This window comes from Megalops cyprinoides, chromosome 11 (assembly GCF_013368585.1).
Source record: "Megalops cyprinoides isolate fMegCyp1 chromosome 11, fMegCyp1.pri, whole genome shotgun sequence".
NCBI lineage: Eukaryota > Metazoa > Chordata > Actinopteri > Elopiformes > Megalopidae > Megalops > Megalops cyprinoides.
In genome coordinates, this window is record NC_050593.1 from 35,617,699 (window position 1) to 35,637,600 (window position 19,902).

At 48.3% G+C, this 19,902-nt stretch overlaps 1 protein-coding gene across 1 annotated transcript in view; it reads left to right on the top strand.

Annotated features, from left to right (window-relative positions):
* Positions 1-8,605: 8,605 nt before the first annotated feature.
* cwc22 (CWC22 spliceosome associated protein homolog) overlaps positions 8,606-19,902 on the top strand; it is a gene marked incomplete at its 5' end in the record, with an annotated part of 32,365 nt that continues 21,068 nt past the window's right edge. Inside the window, 12 exons of the mRNA XM_036540020.1 lie at positions 8,606-8,738; positions 11,917-12,137; positions 12,697-12,752; positions 13,296-13,445; positions 14,255-14,575; positions 15,846-15,974; positions 16,338-16,506; positions 16,638-16,691; positions 17,963-18,098; positions 18,376-18,582; positions 19,382-19,444; positions 19,787-19,885. Of these exons, the coding sequence (XP_036395913.1) occupies positions 8,606-8,738; positions 11,917-12,137; positions 12,697-12,752; positions 13,296-13,445; positions 14,255-14,575; positions 15,846-15,974; positions 16,338-16,506; positions 16,638-16,691; positions 17,963-18,098; positions 18,376-18,582; positions 19,382-19,444; positions 19,787-19,885 (1,738 nt within the window). The remainder of the gene's footprint in view (positions 8,739-11,916; positions 12,138-12,696; positions 12,753-13,295; positions 13,446-14,254; positions 14,576-15,845; positions 15,975-16,337; positions 16,507-16,637; positions 16,692-17,962; positions 18,099-18,375; positions 18,583-19,381; positions 19,445-19,786; positions 19,886-19,902) is intronic.

A 19,902-nucleotide genomic window follows, 5' to 3' on the forward strand; every position in this document is an offset into this window, starting at 1 on the left:
CAGGTCTTTTTCTCTAAATCCCATAGTTGGAAAAATGCACAGGTCAACTTTATTTATTTCACCAATGTGAAGGAGACCTGTGTGAATGACTTTAAAGCACAGCAATGAGATGGTTCTGTGTGTGAGTGTAATTACAGCCTCTATCTGTTGGTATTCTCTTCATCCACAGTGAATACAGATGAAGTGTCACGTTCTCTGCTGTATTTCCCTGAATATGCATGCTATATCAGCATGCAGGCCATTCCATTTAGGAAGTACCCACATAGCAGGTCCTTGTAAAGGACATTTCATTGCATTACATTATGGTAATTTAGCAGACGCTCTTAACCGGAGCAACATTTTTATGTGTTACACATTTATACAGCTGGATATTTATTGAGGCAATTCTGGGAATTGAACCAGCAACCTTTTGGTCATAAGCACCTTACCATTATGCTACACTGCCACCCATTGCTCTAATGTGCTGCCATTGGTGTGATATAGACTCACTCCTGTCGGCCAGGTCTCTGAGGATACCTGGGTCCCCTCAGAAGCAGCAGTGAGAGGTCAGTCAGTGACAGGGACAGAGGTCAGGACGGGTGGATCCCCAGTGCCAGAGCAGAGGTTCTGACGGAGGACAGAGGCTGAAGGGTCCAGACTGGGGCTGCCTGCTGAGGGGAACCTCTCTGTGTGCTGGGGGCACTACAGAGTTTCAGACCCCTCTGCTGAAACCCAGCAGGATGGCCCTTCCTCACTGTCAGCTCTCAGCTCTTTATCAGGCTTTGAGCTTGTGGCACAAGAAGAGGTAAGAGGTGATTTGTATGGTTACTGTAAAAAGATTTCAGTTATTAAGGGGTAAGTAAAATAGAATGGTTTGTGTCCTGACGGTCAGGAACACAGCTACACATATCAATCTCATGTGGACACCAAGCCAGAGGGTGTTACTGAAAGGGTGATATTTCTGAGTAACATGCACCGTATAAAAGAAGCTCCGTTCGGCAGCTCTGGACTCGGCTCGGCGCCACTCTTTATCGACTCAGGCAGACCTCTCTCATGTCAGAAAGAAAAAATCTGCAGCTGAACGCGGCGTGGTGTTCACCCAGGCCCGCCAAACGGCACTGTCCATATGCAGTCTGATGCGTTTCCTTTCATTCCTCACTTCTGGGGTGACCTTTCAAGCCTCTTTCTCCCTGTCCCCATTAAGGAATAGATCAGCCCGGCTCGGAGCAATGTGGTCAGGAATGTGTTCCTGAGGCCGGCCGCCTCTCGCAACCCTAACCGTAGTACCAGCCACTTCCCCTGCAGGTCTCTTTAAAACGGAATCCTCTGCTAATGCTGGTGAAGAATGAACAGCGCAGAGCACTGCCACTTCCTCCTTTCCTTCCGGGTGAATCACAGGGTCATCGGCACCTGAAGGGTCATCAGGAAAAAAAAAAACAAAAAAGACAAGTTTGCGTTTGCAATTCAGAAACATTTTTTAGATTTGATTGCATGTGTATTATTTTATTAATAGGCGACTAATATTCAAATCTGTGCCTATTTGAGCTTAAATGGCAAAGGCAGATCAGCAGTAAATGAAAGATTAGTTTATTGGATTTGCTACTCAGACACCCCTCTTCTCACTGAGGAACGAAACTGTATTTTCACTTCAGCTCATTGTCATGCAGGTGAGCCGAGACGGAGCTCTCTGCTCGAGAGCGAACCAGTAGCTTTACCCATCGTCCCTCCAGTGCCCTCTCTTCGGCCAGACATCACTGTTCGACACTGTACAAGGATCTGAGACAGATTTCATACCAGATCAACTGAAAAATGAACAAATCATGTAGTGTAGAGAGGGGAAAGGAAAGAGGTGCTGGCATTTATATGAAAACAGGCTGTATCTTTCAGCTTTGCGAGAAGGCAGGTGTTTTTCCAGGTTTTCAATATCACTTCAGAAAGACGTTATTGATTCTTACTGCCTTCTCTGTGTATCTCAGCAAGTCTTAACAGTGGGAAAATATTGACAGTTGAGTCCTGTCAGTGGTTTGCTGTATCTGAAGTAAAGGGTTTTACTTCACAAAGTAATGCTGTGTTCCATACAAATTTACCATTCTTGTCTTCGAATTCCATATCAAATTTGATTTCACCTCCAGCATCGTCATGCGTCTCTAGATCTGAGGCTTGCCGTTAGTTTAGAATGGAATTCAGTCCTGCAACCATAAAATTCTACAGCCACCAAGGGTGCTTGTGTGAGAAAATGTGGGAGAGTGTTTGTGTGTGCATTCGTAAGTCAGTGGAATATTCTGATAAACATATTTCTCAGGGTTCATTTTCAAATACTTATTTACATTTTTCATAATAGTTAAGGGATAGTTGTGAGGCTCACAAGACAAGCCATATTTCTCTAAGCAAAAGAGTGATACTCGTACAAGTAGGGTGTTAATGGATACAATTCATTAAAGCACATACAATTAGTTCTTGGGGCAGAAAAAAGGTCTGAAGTTCAACTGGTAGATATATCCGTTAATGCCAACAAGTGATATTTACTCAGAGAGAAGTCTGAAACTGTTAGGAAGTTTCATGTTTCATGTTTCTGTTTCATATTCATTTCCCTTTGAATTGAATTTTGTGGTATTTTATACAAAAGGAATGAACGAAGATAACCTTTTCTGCCAGCAGGTGTCAGTATTGCATTTTGAATAACTCAGGGCAGACACAATCTAACTAAATTCTTGCTTTATTAGATTAACATCTCATGGAATAAAGACCATTTTCATATGAATTATCAGCTTCAAAATGTCCCCTTCCTGTTACGTCTTAAAGATGTTGTTTTGTTTCTATTTATTTCTATTCCATATTGATGCACCTAACTCGTTCAGAATGGAAAATGTACTTAATGCTATTTTTACACATTTTCCTAAAATAATGAAACACTAACCCCACAGTGCATTTAACATGATACGCCCAAGCTACCCAAATAATGGCATATCAGATCAAAATGTTTGATTTTCATTGGAGCCGGTCTTTATGATGAAAAAGTCGTGGGTCAGATAAAATAGCTCTGTTTATGAATAAGCGAATTCTCCTCTTTCCACTATCCATTTTGCAACTTTGCACCACCTTTTTACTCTAATGACTCTAATGTTTTTATGATGTAATAAAAGTGTGTGAACATCTGCTTCCCACCCAGGAGCTGCCAGGGTAGCACCAGAGCAGAGCTTTGTGGGAAACCGGTTGATGTCCCTCTCACGCTTGGATGGTTGGCTTGACCTTCTGCACCGGTAATGGTGAGCATACATCATACGGCTTTAGCGTTGATGAGGCACAGGGTAATTATGGGATGTTACTGTAGGGAAGGACCCCACACTCTACACGCATTCCTCAGTTACAGATGACACTTCTCCAGCCTGCTGCTGCTGTCCTGTGTGAATGAGAGGCAGGGGAAGGTTCTGGATGCAGGGCTCTATGCTCAGTCGGACCTACATGCTGCCAAGGACTTAAGGCCCCCCCTCCCCCAGCAATGAGACCCTGCAGCATGGGGACCTTGTGATACCCCACATGTTAGGGTAATGAAGCCTAACCACTGAGAAATGAGGTCCTGAAGCCTGTCCCTTCAGACAGCTTCACAGGGACCAATGCATTTTCAGTCACTCATTATGAAGCATGTATTTGAAGATATGTATTGGGTTTTTTTTTGGGCAACCACCAATTGCCTCAATCCAACACTTGCCTGCAGCTGGACATGGTTGTTGAGATCACTCTGACCTCCTCAGGCAGCTAACTTCAGAGGTGTACGCTCCCCCTGCCTTTGTGAACCGGGAGGATGAAAAGCTCCATTACAGGAGCATGGGACAACGAGGGCAAGCTAAGATTAGCCGACACGAGCAGAGATCCCACTTTCAGTGCTAAACCAGCGTGATCTGCTGAAAGCTGACATTGTCTCACCTGCCCAGCGAGTTCATTAGAGGAATCAGTGACAGTTAGCACTAACATCATTTAATGTGGATGATATTACCTTTTCAACAAGTTAATAATATACCAACAATTAAAAATGTATGTCCTTTATGTTTAATGTTTTCAAAAATATCACTGGACACTCAACAGAGGAGGACTGTCAAGTGCAATAACAATTTAAAATGTAAAAACAGAGGAAAAAACTCTTCTACACAATTTTGTGCTGACCAGAATAGTTCATGTCTCCAGCCTTGAGGCATGTTCCTCAGCTCACCTGCTCAGGCATCACAGATTAGGGTTAGGTCCCTCATTTGCTTTAGTTCACCTGTTACCTGTGAAGGATGCAGATCCCCACAGCTCTGATCCTTCCCAGATGTTACCTTTGATGAAAAACCCACAGGGAGCGGGCTACAACCCCAAAGGTGGAGACATACAAATTCCTCTACGCCAATGAAATTATATCTTCAATCCAATGGAACAAGAACATCTCGTGTGGCCATGTACTTTATCTCCATGCAGCATACAAAGAGAGGTCAGTATTTATAGTACTTTGTGTGAGTCGCATAACTACACAGCACAGAGTACACCATACCCAGGCTCAAAGCTTCTGCACGCGGAGGTGAGTGGAAGGCATCTAACACCAAGGGTCTATACCTGAACAAACAGGATAAAACCTTAGGACTGAAAGCCTCAGAAAAATAGCCATTGTCATGAAAAGCTGACCGAAGTGGAGTTCAAAAAGCACACTGAGAACAACGCTTCACCACGTGGTGACTCTGAACTCTGAACCCTCATCTCTTTCAGGAACTGGCTGGAAAGCGGGTGAGACTCTATCGTCTAACACAGCTGCAAAGCAACCCTTTTCTCCTCTCAGGGAGCAAGCTGTCTCACCTGTTAAAGGATCCTATAAAACCTTGACTGCAGCCTGAACCTTACTGAGGAGTGGGTGTTGCTATCTTGCCTGAAGGGGCTCCCTACATTACATTACATTATTGTCATTTAGCAGACGCTCTTATCCAGAGCGACAAACGTTACAGTTTTCACATGTCAATTTATGCGGCAGGATATGTACTGTGACAGTTCTGAATTACGAACCTTCCCCAAAGGTACAGCAGCAGTGCCCCGGCAGGGAATCAAACCAGCAACCTTCTGGTTGTGTTCTGCCCTGCTCCTTAAAACACACTGCCTACATCAGCGGGTGCTGTAGTCTCAGTGCTGAGCTGAGGACCCAGACAGTCAGGAGCTGTGGAGAGAAGAATGAGCAGCAGAGTTGGGGAGGCTTTGGGCAGCTTTCAGCCCCCTGCAGGGGCTCCTGCTGACAGACGACTAACAAGGCTGAGACACACACACACACACACACACACACACACACACACTCACACACACACTCACACACACACACACACTCACACACACACACACACACGCACACACACACGCACACACACTCACACACACACACACACACACACAGGAATTGTTAGATTTAAGCGCTGGCATTAAAGCACTGACAGTATTGTGAAACATACATAGACTTGTGAGACATACATAGTCACTTCAAGAGGCGTGTCGTTTTTCATTTGGTGTTTCAATTATTTTGTCTAGGCCAGTAGAAACAAAACAGTACATTAATATAACTGAAAAAAATATTATTCCCTCCCCTCCGTCCGGCTGGTCGGTCTCGCTCTTTGCTGAAGTGCGCGTTTCATGTTCAGCCTTCCAGTCGACGCACGTTTGCGGTCTTTCGCGTTTCTCGTTTGCACAGTTTGGGCGTTGGGGGTACCCGTAAGAGTGCTTACGGAGGCGGACAGGAAAGATGGCGGCGCAACGGAGTGAGTTTGAAGCCGAAAACGGGATGGAGTCCGAATCTAGAGAGGAGGTAAAATTAGTCCCTGTCCCTCAGTTAAGACATTAACCGCTAATTTAAAATGACATCTGAGCACAATTTCATATTTAAATGAACAGCGAAACATATTTATATGTTGTACTTTGTGAGAAGGAGGTTCGTGGGCCTTCTGCGCTTCTGTGATTCGGCCGCACTCACATGGCGCTCTTGTTGTATCATAGAAAACATTAACGTGAACTTATTTTAGCTTACTGTGTTTTGATATAATTAATTTTTATTGATACGACGATGTTTTAATACGGCTAGCTCGGTAGATGTGTCAAATATGTGGTTTGTGTTGTCGTTTGCCACGATTTAAAGAGCTGTTTGATGCGTTTATATTTAACTTGATTGCATTGTGTTACGTTAGCAAGCTGGCTAATATTGAATGTAGATATTAAGCTAACCGGCTAGCATCGCGTAGCTCTGTGTGCGGGGTTAACTGGTCCAGTTAAAGCAGTGCGGAATCACTTGGGACATTCTGCAGGAAAAACAAAAGTCCCTAATAATGGGAATGCTTTTCCTTCGCAAGAAGACTACTAATGTAATGTTAGTTAATTGGATAGCTGAGTAGGTAGCTGGTAACTGTAGTCTAACCTAATCATACAGGTGCATCACATTATTATTTACATTACATTTCCAAAACGGCAATGACATAACGGTAAAAGTTGCTGCAGGTGATCAATGCAGCTGGATAGCTGACGGCAACTGGCTGATAGTTTTGTCAGTAACAGCGGTTTGAGTCACTCTGAATCTCTCAGTGTGATGAAGGTTAAAGTTGCTCTCATGTCCTGCATCCTCGTTTGGCGCCATGCGAGTATGTAGCATAGAAGTTACCCACCGTTTGTCTGGGTGGCGAATAGTTTTCTCGATGCTGCACAGATTCACAGATATTTATACTATTGGCTAGCAAGTAGTTTTATAAAAACCACTAACTGCAGCACCGAAGAGGGAAAAACAGATCATCAGTCTCTGTATGACTTCATCCAGGGCTCAGTGTGTTGTAGCTGTGCTATGTATGGTGTGGATGCTGAAACGGTTATACAGTTTTATTGTTATATTTCAGAAGCTTCTCCGTTTGATGCTGAGACTGTAGCTTTCTTCTCTGTGGTTAAGGTGTGCATGTTAATCTGATCTGTGTGTGTGTTATCCATGTGTGTATTTGTGTAGTGTTCTTGTTGTTCTTGCAATATGCATATTTTTCCATGATCACCATGGAAGTACACTGCGAGTTGAATTGGGTGATGGCATTTTCAAATAAAGAAGTGATGAAATCAGCAAGTAAAGCAGAAACAGACATATTTAATATTTAACATACTCACACCCCCACAGTATTGTCAGAACACTCATATATTATTGAGTCAGTTGTTCCTGCTTCTTGTTTTATTTGACCTGTCTTAGGTCACTGATTGAAGTGAGGGTTGTCAAAACATTAACACATTCTCAGTCTCACATTCTCTTACTTGGTAATCATCTGTGTATTTTTGGAGTTTAAAAAGCTGTCAGTTTAACATGCATATATGGGCCTTGTTCTGTCATCTTTGGCTACAGCGGTGTAACAACCACAAAAGCACAGCCCACCACACTTGCTGCATTCCTGGCTCTCACTGTGTGTCTCAGTAAAGCATATTTCATGTTCCACATCATCTGCAGCAGAAGAATCAGTGATCGCATTGGCTAGAACTCAATGATTGTGTATGAGGACTGAACGAAAACAAAGAAGAAATAAAAATACAGTTGAAACCAGGCCTATTTTTATTGGGAATTACCTTGGGGATAAGCACCTGGAAGCTTTGAAAAGCTGAGGTATGAGGTGAACATGCTTTGCCTTAATTTTACTTCAGAAACATGAGTCATTAAAACACACGCACCCAAGGGAGAGAATATGCAGCGTTGCCGCTGCAGCTGCCCATGAAGTCTGGCAGAAATCCACAGATTCGTTTTAATTTCACAGTCATAATATGACATGCCATTATATTATTATTCGTGTGTTTGATTTGTAATGGAAGACCACAGGAAATTTGAGTGTGTCTGGAGTTTTGATCTCAAGGCAGCGCTCCCCTCAGGGATGGGGGCGAGATGGCCATGGTGCAGGTCCCCTCATTCCCGTCACCAGAGAGGAAATGAGTGCTTTTTTTCTTTTGCTTGGTCAGCCTGTGTAGCAGATGGAAATGTGATTTAAACTGAGCCGAAAGCAGCCTAGCCCTGGATCCCCGGCTGAAGAGAACTGTCTCTTTAAGAAGTCTTCATGGCCTCCTTGCAAATTCAGCGCAAGTGTCTGTTGTCATATTTCTGTGCCATTCACTCTATGGATTGCTTTGCTGCGGTTTTTGTACTAAGTGCAATTTTCAGTTGATTCTGAAACTGTATCAGTTTCAGAATCAACAGCCATGTGTCAGCCATGGTGACTGTTATTTTTTGTTTAACCAAATATTGCAGATCATATGCTGTGGTTTATAACTTTAATAAACTTCAATTTATGAGAGCTTAATTCAAGCTGCTGCTTTGGTTTTTCGCACTCAGCCCCCTCTCCCGATGGAACAGGTCATTGTACCTTGGTTCTGTATTTATCAGTCTGTTGAGACTAGTGCTCGTATCTCTACATCATAGTTTGGCATTTTGCTGGTACACAACCATCACACTGTAGGTAGTATGATGTAATGGACCTGTGCTGTTTTGAAGACGGATGTGCTGTCGTTCTGTCCCCCCCAGCCCCCTGCTCCTGTGGTCATGGACCAGCCCAGCGGGAGCCGGAGCAGAAGCGGGAGCAGAAGCGGGAGCCGGAGCGGGAGCGGGAGCCGGAGCAGAAGCGGGAGCCGGAGCGGGAGCCGGAGCAGAAGCGGGAGCCGGAGCCGGAGCCGGAGCAGAAGTGAGAGCCCAAAGAGGAGCAGGAGCCCATCAGAGGAAAGAGACGGCGATGGGGACAAACACAGAAGGAGCGGTGAGTTCAGAGCAGTGAGGGGCTGGGCTTCAGAGCAGTGAGGGGCTGGGCTTCAGAGCAGTGAGGAGCTGGGCTTCAGAGCAGTGAGGAGCTGGGCTTCAGAGCAGTGAGGAGCTGGGTTTCAGAGCAGTGAGGAGCTGGGCTTCAGAGCAGTGAGGAGCTGGGCTTCAGAGCAGTGAGGAGGTGGGCTTCAGAGCAGTGAGGAAGTGGGCTTCAGAGCAGTGAGGAGCTGGGCTTCAGAGCAGTGAGGAGCTGGGCTTCAGAGCAGTGAGGAGGTGGGCTTCAGAGCAGTGAGGAGCTGGGCTTCAGAGGAGTGAGGAGCTGGGCTTCAGAGCAGTGAGGTAGGTTTCAGAGCGGCAAGTTGGGTTTCAGAGCGTCGAGCTGGGCTTCAGAGCGGTGAGTTGGCCTTTAGTGTGGAATAAAGTCTTTCTTCGTTTTGTCGTCTTTTTTCCCCCCACAAGATAAATGTCCATGCTGCTGCAGATGTGGGTTACTGTGTACCTGAAGCTGCTTCCTGTAATGCACCTTGTCATTTTTTTCCAGCATTCAGCTTGAAGTGTATTGAGGTCACAGTGTACCTGCTGGATCAATCTCCCACAGCTTCTAGTTTTCCCTTAGTCTGTCTATAGGTGTATACATTATCTGTTGATTAATAAAATTCTCATTAAGGTTTTGTCGTGCTTACCACATGCTAGTTTGACTTCAGATATTTGTGTGGTGCATGCGCATTCAGACTCACGTCTGCAGCGAAGGCGCCCAGATTGTAAGCACCTCGGTCTAAGTTTAGCAGAATGAACACGTTGTGCCTGGCAGATGATGAGAAACGCATCACAGCGTAATCAGGCTTGGAGATTTCAGCCGTCTCTGTTCGAAAGGACAGTCCTCAGCCTGCCACCAAGCCATTACCTAAATGAGCCCTGCCTGGCACACCACATCAGGAGGAAATGGCAGCTGAATGAAATAGCTTTTAATGAGAGCAGAAAAAAATCAGCTCAACAGCATGTGGAGAGCAGATACAGTGTAGTTATTTTATGCTGCTTTACAGCCTGCATTTCAAAACATTCATGTGGGTGAGAAGGAGGAGGCGTTCCCGCAGCTCACATGATGGGATGCGGGTGCAGCCTGAACTCGAGTTTTCTCACCTGGCAATATGAAAATGTGTCTCCACACAGTATTGAAGTGGTAGTGCATAAAGGCGCAAGTTGTCGCTCTTGCACTACGTGACTTTGCCACTAGGTGGGGTGGGGTGAGCAAGTGCGGGGAACCGTGAGCTCAGATGCACAGCTGGGAGCCATGACAGAGTTTTAGAATCTCCTTTGCGAGAGAGAGAGTGTTGCGCTGTCAGTTAAGTGTAAAAAGTGCTGAAGTGAGCATGTTGAAATGTGCTGTTTGCTGCAGCAGCGTCAGTGGGAGTTCATGCTGTAAACCGCTGACATATGATTAGGCAGGTTGTGTCAGAGAAAAAGAAACCTGTTCCTGCACCATCAGGCTTTGCTATAACGTGCCACTGTTGTGTGTCCCTGGCTAACGGGCCAAATGGCTGCAGGTTTCTCTCCCCCGCGCTGGCTGTGTTGGCCCAGCGGCCTGCTTAGAGCTCATCGTTCGAATAAAACTGACTCTCCTGCAATCCGCAATCCTGCAATCCGCTGAGCTGTTGCGAAGTGGTGACCTGGGCGATGAAACGCGAAGCTCCTCTCTCCAGACACCTGCCCAAGGGCACCTTACCTGTGCTGGAGGCAGAATGTTGATGCTGATGCTTTCATTAGTGCCGTATGATCACAGAGCAGCTGGAACGCCGGCGTTCTACATTTACCTTTACATTTATTCATTTAGCAGACGCTTTTATCCAAAGCAACTTACATAGGTTACAGTTCTTTACAATGTTATCCATTTATACAGCCGGATATTTACTGAGGCAATTGTGGGTTAAGTACCTTGCCCAAGGGTACAGCAGCAGTGTCCCAGCGGGGATCGAACCGGCAACCTTTCGGTTACGAGTCCTGCTCCTTAACCACTATGATCACTTTACCGGCCCTGACTGATCCTCAGCTGCTGTTTCCCCTGACTGCAGTTCTGCACTGAACGATATGACTGAAGTGAACTTTTTAAAAGGCCCCTTTGTGTTAAAATACATCTTTAATCTCTTCTACACGGGAGTGTTTTTGAACTGTTGAGTGGGTTTTTGCTGTCTTCACTGCAGGCCTTTGTTTAAACAGATTTGCTCATTAATCATATCTCCTTTTGAAGGGGTGAGGGAGTGCTCATTTATTGCTTTGCTTGTAATCTACGCAACTCTCCACTGAGAAGCCAAACGTGCAGCTTTTTCTTACCTGGAATAGTTAAGATTTGAGTTTGCTTTTTTTGTGGTGCTCGCCTCCTCAGTAAAGATGCACAGGAACTGTGTAGGAGCATGAAAACTGGAAAAACATCAGCTGAAAGGAGAGGCTGATACAGCTGGAGTCAGTGAAAGGGAGAGGCTGATACAGCCGGAGGTGCAGTCAGTGAAAGGGAGAGGCTGATACAGCCGGAGGTGCAGTCAGTGAAAGGGAGAGGCTGATACAGCCGGAGTCAGTGAAAGGGAGAGGCTGATACAGCCGGAGGTGCAGTCAGTGAAAGGGAGAGGCTGATACAGCCAGAGGTGCAGTCAGTGAAAGGGAGAGGCTGATACAGCCGGAGGTGCAGTCAGTGAAAGGGAGAGGCTGATACAGCCGGAGGTGCAGTCAGTGAAAGGGAGAGGCTGATACAGCTGGAGTCAGTGAAAGGGAGAGGCTGATACAGCCGGAGGTGCAGTCAGTGAAAGGGAGAGGCTGATACAGCCGGAGTCAGTGAAAGGGAGAGGCTGTGCGGCGCTGTGAGTCCTGCCCTATGTGTCCCGCCTGAATGCCAGCGTGTTTGGGAGGAGCGGCCCGGCGGAAGGCTCTGAGACGGGGCCCAGCGTGCGTCAGGTCCCACAGGCCTCTGCAGGCCTCCGCCCTCCTCATGATCTTTTCATGAAGCGTCTCTCTGCAGCAGAGAGTTAGCCCGCCGTCGCGGGGTGTTACCTCAGCCTTTTTGCTATGTTGAAGGTCAGTTTAGTGTTTCATTCTGTTTGCTTCCCTGGGCTGATCGTGTCTGTGTGTGTGTGTGTGTGTGTGTGTGTGTGTGTGTGTATATCTTTGTGTGTGTGTGTCTCCAGCAGAGCCTGCAGACGGCCAGCTCAGCCCTGCAGGTGTAGGGCAGGTGAGCAGCCCCGCGGGCGTGGCGCAGGTGAGCAGCCCCGCGGGTGGGGGGCAGGCAGGCAGCCCCGGGGCGGCCAGCGGCAGCCAGGCCTCCAGTGACTCGGACAGCGACAGCAGCGAGGACAGCGACAGTGACAAGGGGGAGGGACGGAGGATGAAGAGCAGCGTGGCCCACGTCAGGGTGAGAGCAGCGCCCGAAACCACAGCGGCGGGATGGGGGTGGGGGTGGGGGGGGATGAAGAGCAGTGTGGCCCACGTCGGGGTGAGAGCGGTGCCCGAAACCACAGCGGCGCGATTGGGGGGGGGGAGGGGTGGCGGGAGGGACGGGGGATGGCGGGGGACGGTTGGGGGATGGGGGGCGTCATTGTTGGATAAAGACACCTGAGTCAGCTGAAGATGAGATGGAAAATGTCAGTTTCTTTGCCTCACAGCTATAATTGAACTCATGTATCTAACTGGAGCTTGAAATTGATTCCAGGTTTTGGGGACACTATTTGAACCCTGAGGAAGGTGTTAAGCTGAAATTGACTTAACTCTGAGGAAGGTGTTTAAGTTAGGAGTAGATTCACCTTTTAAGGCTGATTTATAAATAGCTGGTACATTTCCAGCGGGTTCCCTTCCTTTATCAAAGAACCCGCAGTACACCTCACAGACCACAGAGGTAGACTGAGTGTGTGTATCTGCAAGGTGCAGCTGAAAGTGGCTGATATATACTGAGTGTGTACTGTGTGTGCTTTCAGCGTGGCTCAGATGACAACAGTAAGAAACGGCACAGGAGCTCCTCCTCAGAGCGCAGGTAGGTGGCCGTGACCGTAGCCCTTTCCTATGATGGACTCTGATCACACGAATTTTCCATTTTTCTGCCATAATTTCTGTTTGTAAACGAACCAGATCTTTTCAAGGGCCAGGGCTGTCATCCATATAACCACTTCAAATTCGCTCTTTTTTAAGTAAACATCTGAGAGCCGGTATTGCTTGGAAAATCAGAATCAAGAAAGTTTGCCAAATTTAAAGCTGAATATCAGTTAGATCAGCGTTTCCCAACCCTGCTCCTGAAGGCACACCGTCCTGCATATCTTCTATCTATCCCTGTTCTACCTACCTGACTGAACTCATCAGTGGCACTTTTGATTAGCTGAGCACACCTGATTTAATCAAGCAGGAAGGATACATAGAAGATATGCAGGACAGTGTGCCTCCAGGAGCAGGGTTGGGAAACACGGAGTTAGATGACCATTAAATTCGCTGCCTTCAGTGTGACTGAAACATATTTTGGAGTGAGTTGTTCCAGTGGCCCTGTGGCGGGTGTTTGGAGAGGTAACGGTGGTGTGTATTCCAGGGACAGAGACTACGGCCGTTCCCGATCCCGGTCCCGGTCCAGATCGCGTTCCCGGTCTCGATCCCGGTCCCCTCGCAGTCAGGACAGGGAGCGCTCGGAGGAACGCGGCCGACGCTACGGACGGGGCTACCACGGGAGGAACAGGGACAGGTGGGAGGAGGGCAGCCATCTCTCACTGCGGGGTGCGGGGGTCAGACGCGTGAGACCGGGGGAAAGGCAGATCCCGCTCTCTCTCACTGCGGGGTGCGGGGGTCAGACCCGTGAGACCGGGGGAAAGGCAGATCCCGCTCTCTCTCACTGCGGGGTGCGGGGGTCAGACCCGTGAGACCGGGGGAAAGGCAGATCCCGCTCTCTCTCACTGCGGGGTGCAGGGGTCAGACGTGTGAGACCGGGGGAAAGGCAGATCCCGGTGTCTCTCACTGCGGGGTGCAGGGGTCAGACGCGTGAGACCGGGGGAAAGGCAGATCCCGGTGTCTCTCACTGCGGGGTGCAGGGGTCAGACCCGTGAGACCGGGGGAAAGGCAGATCCCGGTGTCTCTCACTGCGGGGTGCAGGGGTCAGACGCGTGAGACCGGGGGAAAGGCAGATCCCGGTGTCTCTCACTGCGGGGTGCAGGGGTCAGACGCGTGAGACCGGGGGAAAGGCAGATCCCGGTGTCTCTCACTGCGGGGTGCAGGGGTCAGACGCGTGAGACCGGGGGAAAGGCAGATCCCGCTCTCTCTCACTGCGGGGTGCAGGGGTCAGACGCGTGCGACCGGGGGAAAGGCAGAGCATGGCCTCCCCAAGTTTGCTTTCGTTTACTGATTTTCTTGACATGGGTTTGTCATAAGTTTGAATCTTGTATGCATTGTCGCAAATAGGTTTAGTAAGTTCCTTTTTGGCATAACCACTTTCCGTAATCAGGTTCTTCTGTGTCTCTCCTTCAAATTCACCCCCCCTTGTCCCCCTCTCCCTAAAAGGTCCCGAGAGCGGCGCTCCAGCCGAGAGCGGGACTTTGACCGGGACCGTCTGCGGGACAGAGACCGGGATAGGGAGAACTCAGACCGGCGCTCCAGCAGAGAGAGGGATCGTGGGTACCGCCCGGGCCGGGACGGAGAGCAGGACTCCAGGAGGAGGGGCAGGTCGGCCTCCCCGGTCCAGCAAGACGAGGCCCCTGCCGAGGAGCCCCCCGTGAAGAAGAAGAAAGAGGAGCTGGACCCCATTCTGACCCGGACGGGCGGAGCCTACATCCCCCCGGCCAGGCTGCGTATGATGCAGGCGCAGATCACAGATAAGAGCAGGTGCGTTACAGTACGTTACAGTGCATTACATTACATTACATTACATTACACCACATTACATTACTGTCATTGAGCAGATGCTCTTGTCCAGAGCCACTTACAAAAAGTACAGTTTTAACATGTTTACCTCTGGATATTTACAGGGGCAATTCAGGGTGAAGCATCTAGCCCAAGGGTACAGCAGCAGTTCCCCAGCGGGTGTGCTGAAACTATCCGGGAGATGTATAACAGTGGGGTTTGTTCAGTCAGTAGTTTTTCTGCTCAAGTCATTCAAGCCCAGCGGAAGTATTACCCTGGGTAGTGAAAGGAGATTTAAACAAATCCTCATGGATTAGTTCAAAACAGTTTTTCCTCCCAACAAAGTCCACGTGTAGGTTATATCTTCAGAAAAATGTGTCACGCCTGTCAGAGGATGAGCTGTTGTCTGCCTCAAATGTAATGTAGCTTCTAGCTAAACACTCTAGCTGAATTCAGTAGAATATAATTAAAGACGTGTTTTTACAGAGAGTGGGGGTGGTTCTAAAGAAGATTCCTCCCCCTTTCTCTCTGAGCATGAGAAAAATTTTCTGCTTGTTTTCCTCATTAAAAGCTGTTAAATGCTCTGGATGTCTGGGTGCTTAAGGTGTCTGCAGTCACCTCTCCTAATCTCCCTGAAAGACATGTTGGAGCCCAGGAGGCAGGCAGGGTGGGATGGGTCTGAGGCTGATAATTAGGCAGCGATGGCTCTGTGCGAAAGGCAGATTCGGGGAGGGGAGGAGGAGGGCAGATTCGGAGACGGGAGGAGGGCAGATTCGGGGACGGGAGGAGGGCTTCCCTGGCACTCTGTGAAGGGCAGACAGGAGCCCGACAGACTCTGGCCGTCAGCACTTTGAAGGGAACCTAATGCAGTGGCTTCCTGCAGGACTCAGGCTCAAACGTGGCTGGCCAGCCGTCATTGCCCTTGTGCCAGGCCTCTGTATACACTGCCCTTTTAACGCTGGCCCGCTGACCAGCTGTTAAACGGCATCGCAGAAACGTGTGATCGAAATCAGTGTCATTCCGGCTGATTATGCTGAGGTGCCTGTGAAACTGGATTTATCTAAAACGTCACATGGGCCCTCTCTTCCAGAAGGTTTGGATTTCGAGAAATGCGTTATGCTTCATTGAAACTGATACGCAAACACTCTTAGTGTAATTTTTCAGTAATCTTAACTGACTGTATGGAAGTTATTTGTTGCAAGATTAAAGTACTAAAGTATACTTTGTCACAGTGTACATTGTTTTCTTTCAGTCTGGCTTTTCAGAGAATGAGCTGGGAAGCGCTGAAGAAGTCTATCAACGGTCTCATTAACAAAGTCAACGTCTCCAACATCGGCAACATCATCCACGAGCTCCTGCAAGAGAACATCGTGAGGGGGAGGTGAGTTCTGGTTTTGAGAGCAGGAGAACATTGTGAGGGAGAGGTGAGGTGTGGTTTTGAGAGCTGGAGAACATTGTGAGGGAGAGGTGAGGTGTGGTATTGAGAGCTGGAGAACATTTTGAGGGAGAGGTGAGGTGTGGTATTGAGAGCTGGAGAACATTTTGAGGGAGAGGTGAGGTGTGGTATTGAGAGCTGGAGAACATTTTGAGGGAGAGGTGAGTGCTGGTTTGGAGAGCTGGAGAACATTTTGAGGGAGAGGTGAGTGCTGGTTTGGAGAGCAGGAGAACAGGGTAGGAAGAGGAGGTTCTGGTCTCCGGCTCCCGGCGGTTCGCTCAGACGGTCCTGTGTGTGTGTGCCGTGCAGGGGTCTCCTGGCCCGGTCGGTCCTGCAGGCTCAGAGTGCCTCCCCTATCTTCACCCACGTCTACGCTGCCGTGGTGGCCATCATCAACTCCAAATTCCCCCAGATCGGAGAGCTCATCCTCAAGAGGCTCGTCCTCAACTTCCGCAAGGGCTACCGGAGGAACGACAAGGTGAGCGGGGGGGTGTGAGCCGGGGGGCGTGAGCCGGGGGGCGTGAGCCGGGGGGCGTGAGCAGGCGGTCGCACACAGCGCCCTCTCCCACACTCTCCCCGGAGTCTGAACCCTCTGTCCTCTCCCCACAGCAACAGTGTCTGACAGCGTCCAAGTTCGTGGCACATCTCATCAACCAGAACGTGGTGAGTACCAGCTTCTGCACACGTAGTGATGTTTGCTCGTTTCTTCACACAACAAAAAAACAAGCGCTAGTTTCTGCTTGTCCTCAGCCAGTCCTCTGCTCAGATCAGTGCAGACTGAGTGGGAGATCAGAGTGAGGCGCCAGCCAAATGGCTGTGATTTCTTTATCAGTGATTTCTTCAATCGTAGCACCTCATCACCAGTGCCGTAAGTTAGATTAGATAAATTGCCTTGAAATGGAAATGTTGATGAAAAGCTAGCTAGCAGATGTGGTTTGGTATTTAATATCTGAAGCAGCTGCAGGTTGGAAGCTGCATTGAATGTATGGGGATGTAGCGATGTGCTCAGAATTGTCAGCGTTGTTGTGCTGGGGAGTGCGGAGTTTATGCGAAGTTTTTGGCAGTAGGAGTGGGTGGTTGACAGTCAGGCAAGTTGCTGATGTGATGTGTGAAATATATACGCAGTGCCTCAAGAACAAGTTACCAGTTTCTGCATTTCTCAATAAACTGTAGAAGGCTGTATTTAGCGCTCAGCTGAGAAACTTCATGAAAATGTTTTATTTGTAAGCTGTTTTAATTATTCCACTATAAATATGTTTTGTTTAGTTTTACAATTAAGATGCTGCTGAATGAATGTTTAAAGATACTTTAAACAAATAACAGTTGCTGAGCAAAATTTAAAGAATAGCATTTAAAATGTAAAGATAAGCATCTTGGCATCAGTTCATATGTAAAGATAAGCATCTTGGCATCGGTTCATATGTAAAGATAAGCATCTTGGCATCGGTTCATATGTGCCAGTATTTATTCCTATAAAATGCTTAGAATCTTGGCATTGGTTTATGTGTGTCAGTGCTGGCTCACATAAGATGCTGTGTATTTTGGCGTTGGTTCATGTATCAGTATTGATTTTTCTGACTACAAAGACTACAAAGTGTAAGAAAGGGGTTTATGTTGGGGTAACAGTGTAAAGTTTATTCTCAAAATAATTGGAGACTTGCTTTCCTTTTATAATCGTTTGAAGTATGTACACTTTTAAAAGTATTAATTTTTTTCTTGAACACAACCTTGAAATAAATACAGAAAGGTTTGTATAACTTTTTTCCATTAGTATTAATGTAATAGCTTATTGTTCGTTGCTACACACTGCCACAGTTAGCGTATCCGGTGTTACTGGCAGTAGTTGTGGGAGTTGAGGGCCAGGCCTCTGCGAGAGGATCCTGCCACAGTGTTTACCTGACGCTCCTCATGCTGCCGCTGCCCCCCCCGCCCAGGCCCACGAGGTGCTGTGCCTGGAGATGCTGACCCTGCTGCTGGAGAGACCCACGGACGACAGCGTAGAGGTGGCCATCAGCTTCCTGAAGGAGTGCGGCCTCAAGCTGACCGAGGTCTCCCCCCGGGGCATCAACGGTATACACGCTCCGCCCCTGAAATGGAGTGCAGCTGCGCGTGGCTCTGCCTGTGCCTCCCCCTGCACCTCCCTCTATGCCGCCTCCTGCACCTCCACCAACTGTGCCTCCCCTTGTACCACCTCCATCCATGACTCCCCTGCACCACCTCCTCCTGCGCCTCTTCCTCTGTGCCTGCCCCAGTGCGTCCTCCCGCACCTCCTCTGTCTGACACTGGCTCTTTCTCCTGTGCCTCCTCCCGCGCCTCCTCTGACTGACGCTGGCCTTTTCTCCCACAGCCATTTTCGAGCGCCTGCGTAACATTCTGCACGAGTCGGAGATCGACAAGCGCGTGCAGTACATGATCGAGGTGATGTTCGCCATCCGGAAGGACGGCTTCAAGGACCATCCCATCATCCCCGAGGGCCTGGACCTGGTGGAGGAGGAGGACCAGTTCACCCACATGCTGCCCCTGGAGGACGACTACAACCAGGAGGATGTTCTCAGTAAGTACTCTGTTCTGAGCCGGTACTCTTCTCAGTGAGTACTCTGTTCTGAGCCGGTACTCTTCCGCGTAAGCACTTTTCTCAGTGAGTACTCTGTTCTGAGCCGGTACTCTTCCACGTAAGCACTTTTCTCAGTGAGTACTCTGTTCTGAGCCGGTACTCTTCCGCGTAAGCACTTTTCTCAGTGAGTGCTCTGTTCTGAGCCGGTACTCTTCCGCGTAAGCACTTTTCTCACTGAGTACCCCTCTTATTAAGGGTGTTTTGGGTAGATAAGTAGTTATATGTAGATAGGTAACTCTGTTTCGCGCTAGTACTCCTCTGAGTTAGGGTGTTTTGAGTACTAGCCCCTCTTCACTGAGGGACCTGGAAGAACATTCCCATGATCCTCTTGTTCCACCTCATGGGTGGAGACTGATCGTACAGGAAGGAGAGTGAGGGGCTGTCTCTGCCTCTTCATATCTCACTGAGTGTGAATGGAGCTTAATGTAGCAGGGTGTGTGAAATCGGTGCATCTCCACCCTCCCTGATTTTATTTGCATTCCTTTTATTTGCTGGATGAGCATTTTAGCGGCTCTTAAGACAAACCTCTGTAATTGAAAATCTATATGAGAGGTCCTCGGGGCGAGCAGAAAGCCATTACAGCTTTAAGACTTATGAATAATAATGTCCTTAGACATACGGGCTGCCTTTTTATGGGTAATTTCTGCTGATTACCATCTCATTTGCAGTTACCTAATTGCCATAGAATGTGCAGATTGGTAACAGTTGTCTGCTAAAAACAACAATGCTCCTCTTCCAGATGTCTTCAAGATGGATCCAGACTTCCTCGACAATGAAGAGAAGTACAAGGCAATTAAAAAGGGTGAGGCCTACATGAGCAATTTTCTCCTGTTTTTGTCAAAGCCTGACATTACAGCCTGTTGTCTTCCAGTATCTCTTAATTGCACTGCCGTTGTGATTTCAGTATGAATCAACAGAATGTTACACAAAGCTGTCTCATTATGTTAGAACCATAATAACGATCGTTATCGGAATTAGTGGATCTCCTCAGCAGAAGTGATGGCAGCGTGGTGAAGGAAGCTGAGTGTGGAGCCGCTGTCAGTTGAAGGATTTGGGCGTACGCCTTCGGCAGCGGAGGGTTTCGGTGACCCGCTCTGTCTCTGCCGAGGGTTCCAGTGACCCGCTCTGTCTCTGCGGTCCCCAGAAATTCTCGACGAGGGCAGCAGTGACTCCGGCTCAGGGGATGAGGCTGACGGCAGTGATGAAGACGAAGAGGATGAGGAAGAGGAGGAAGGCGGAGATGGTAAGGATTATGATGTC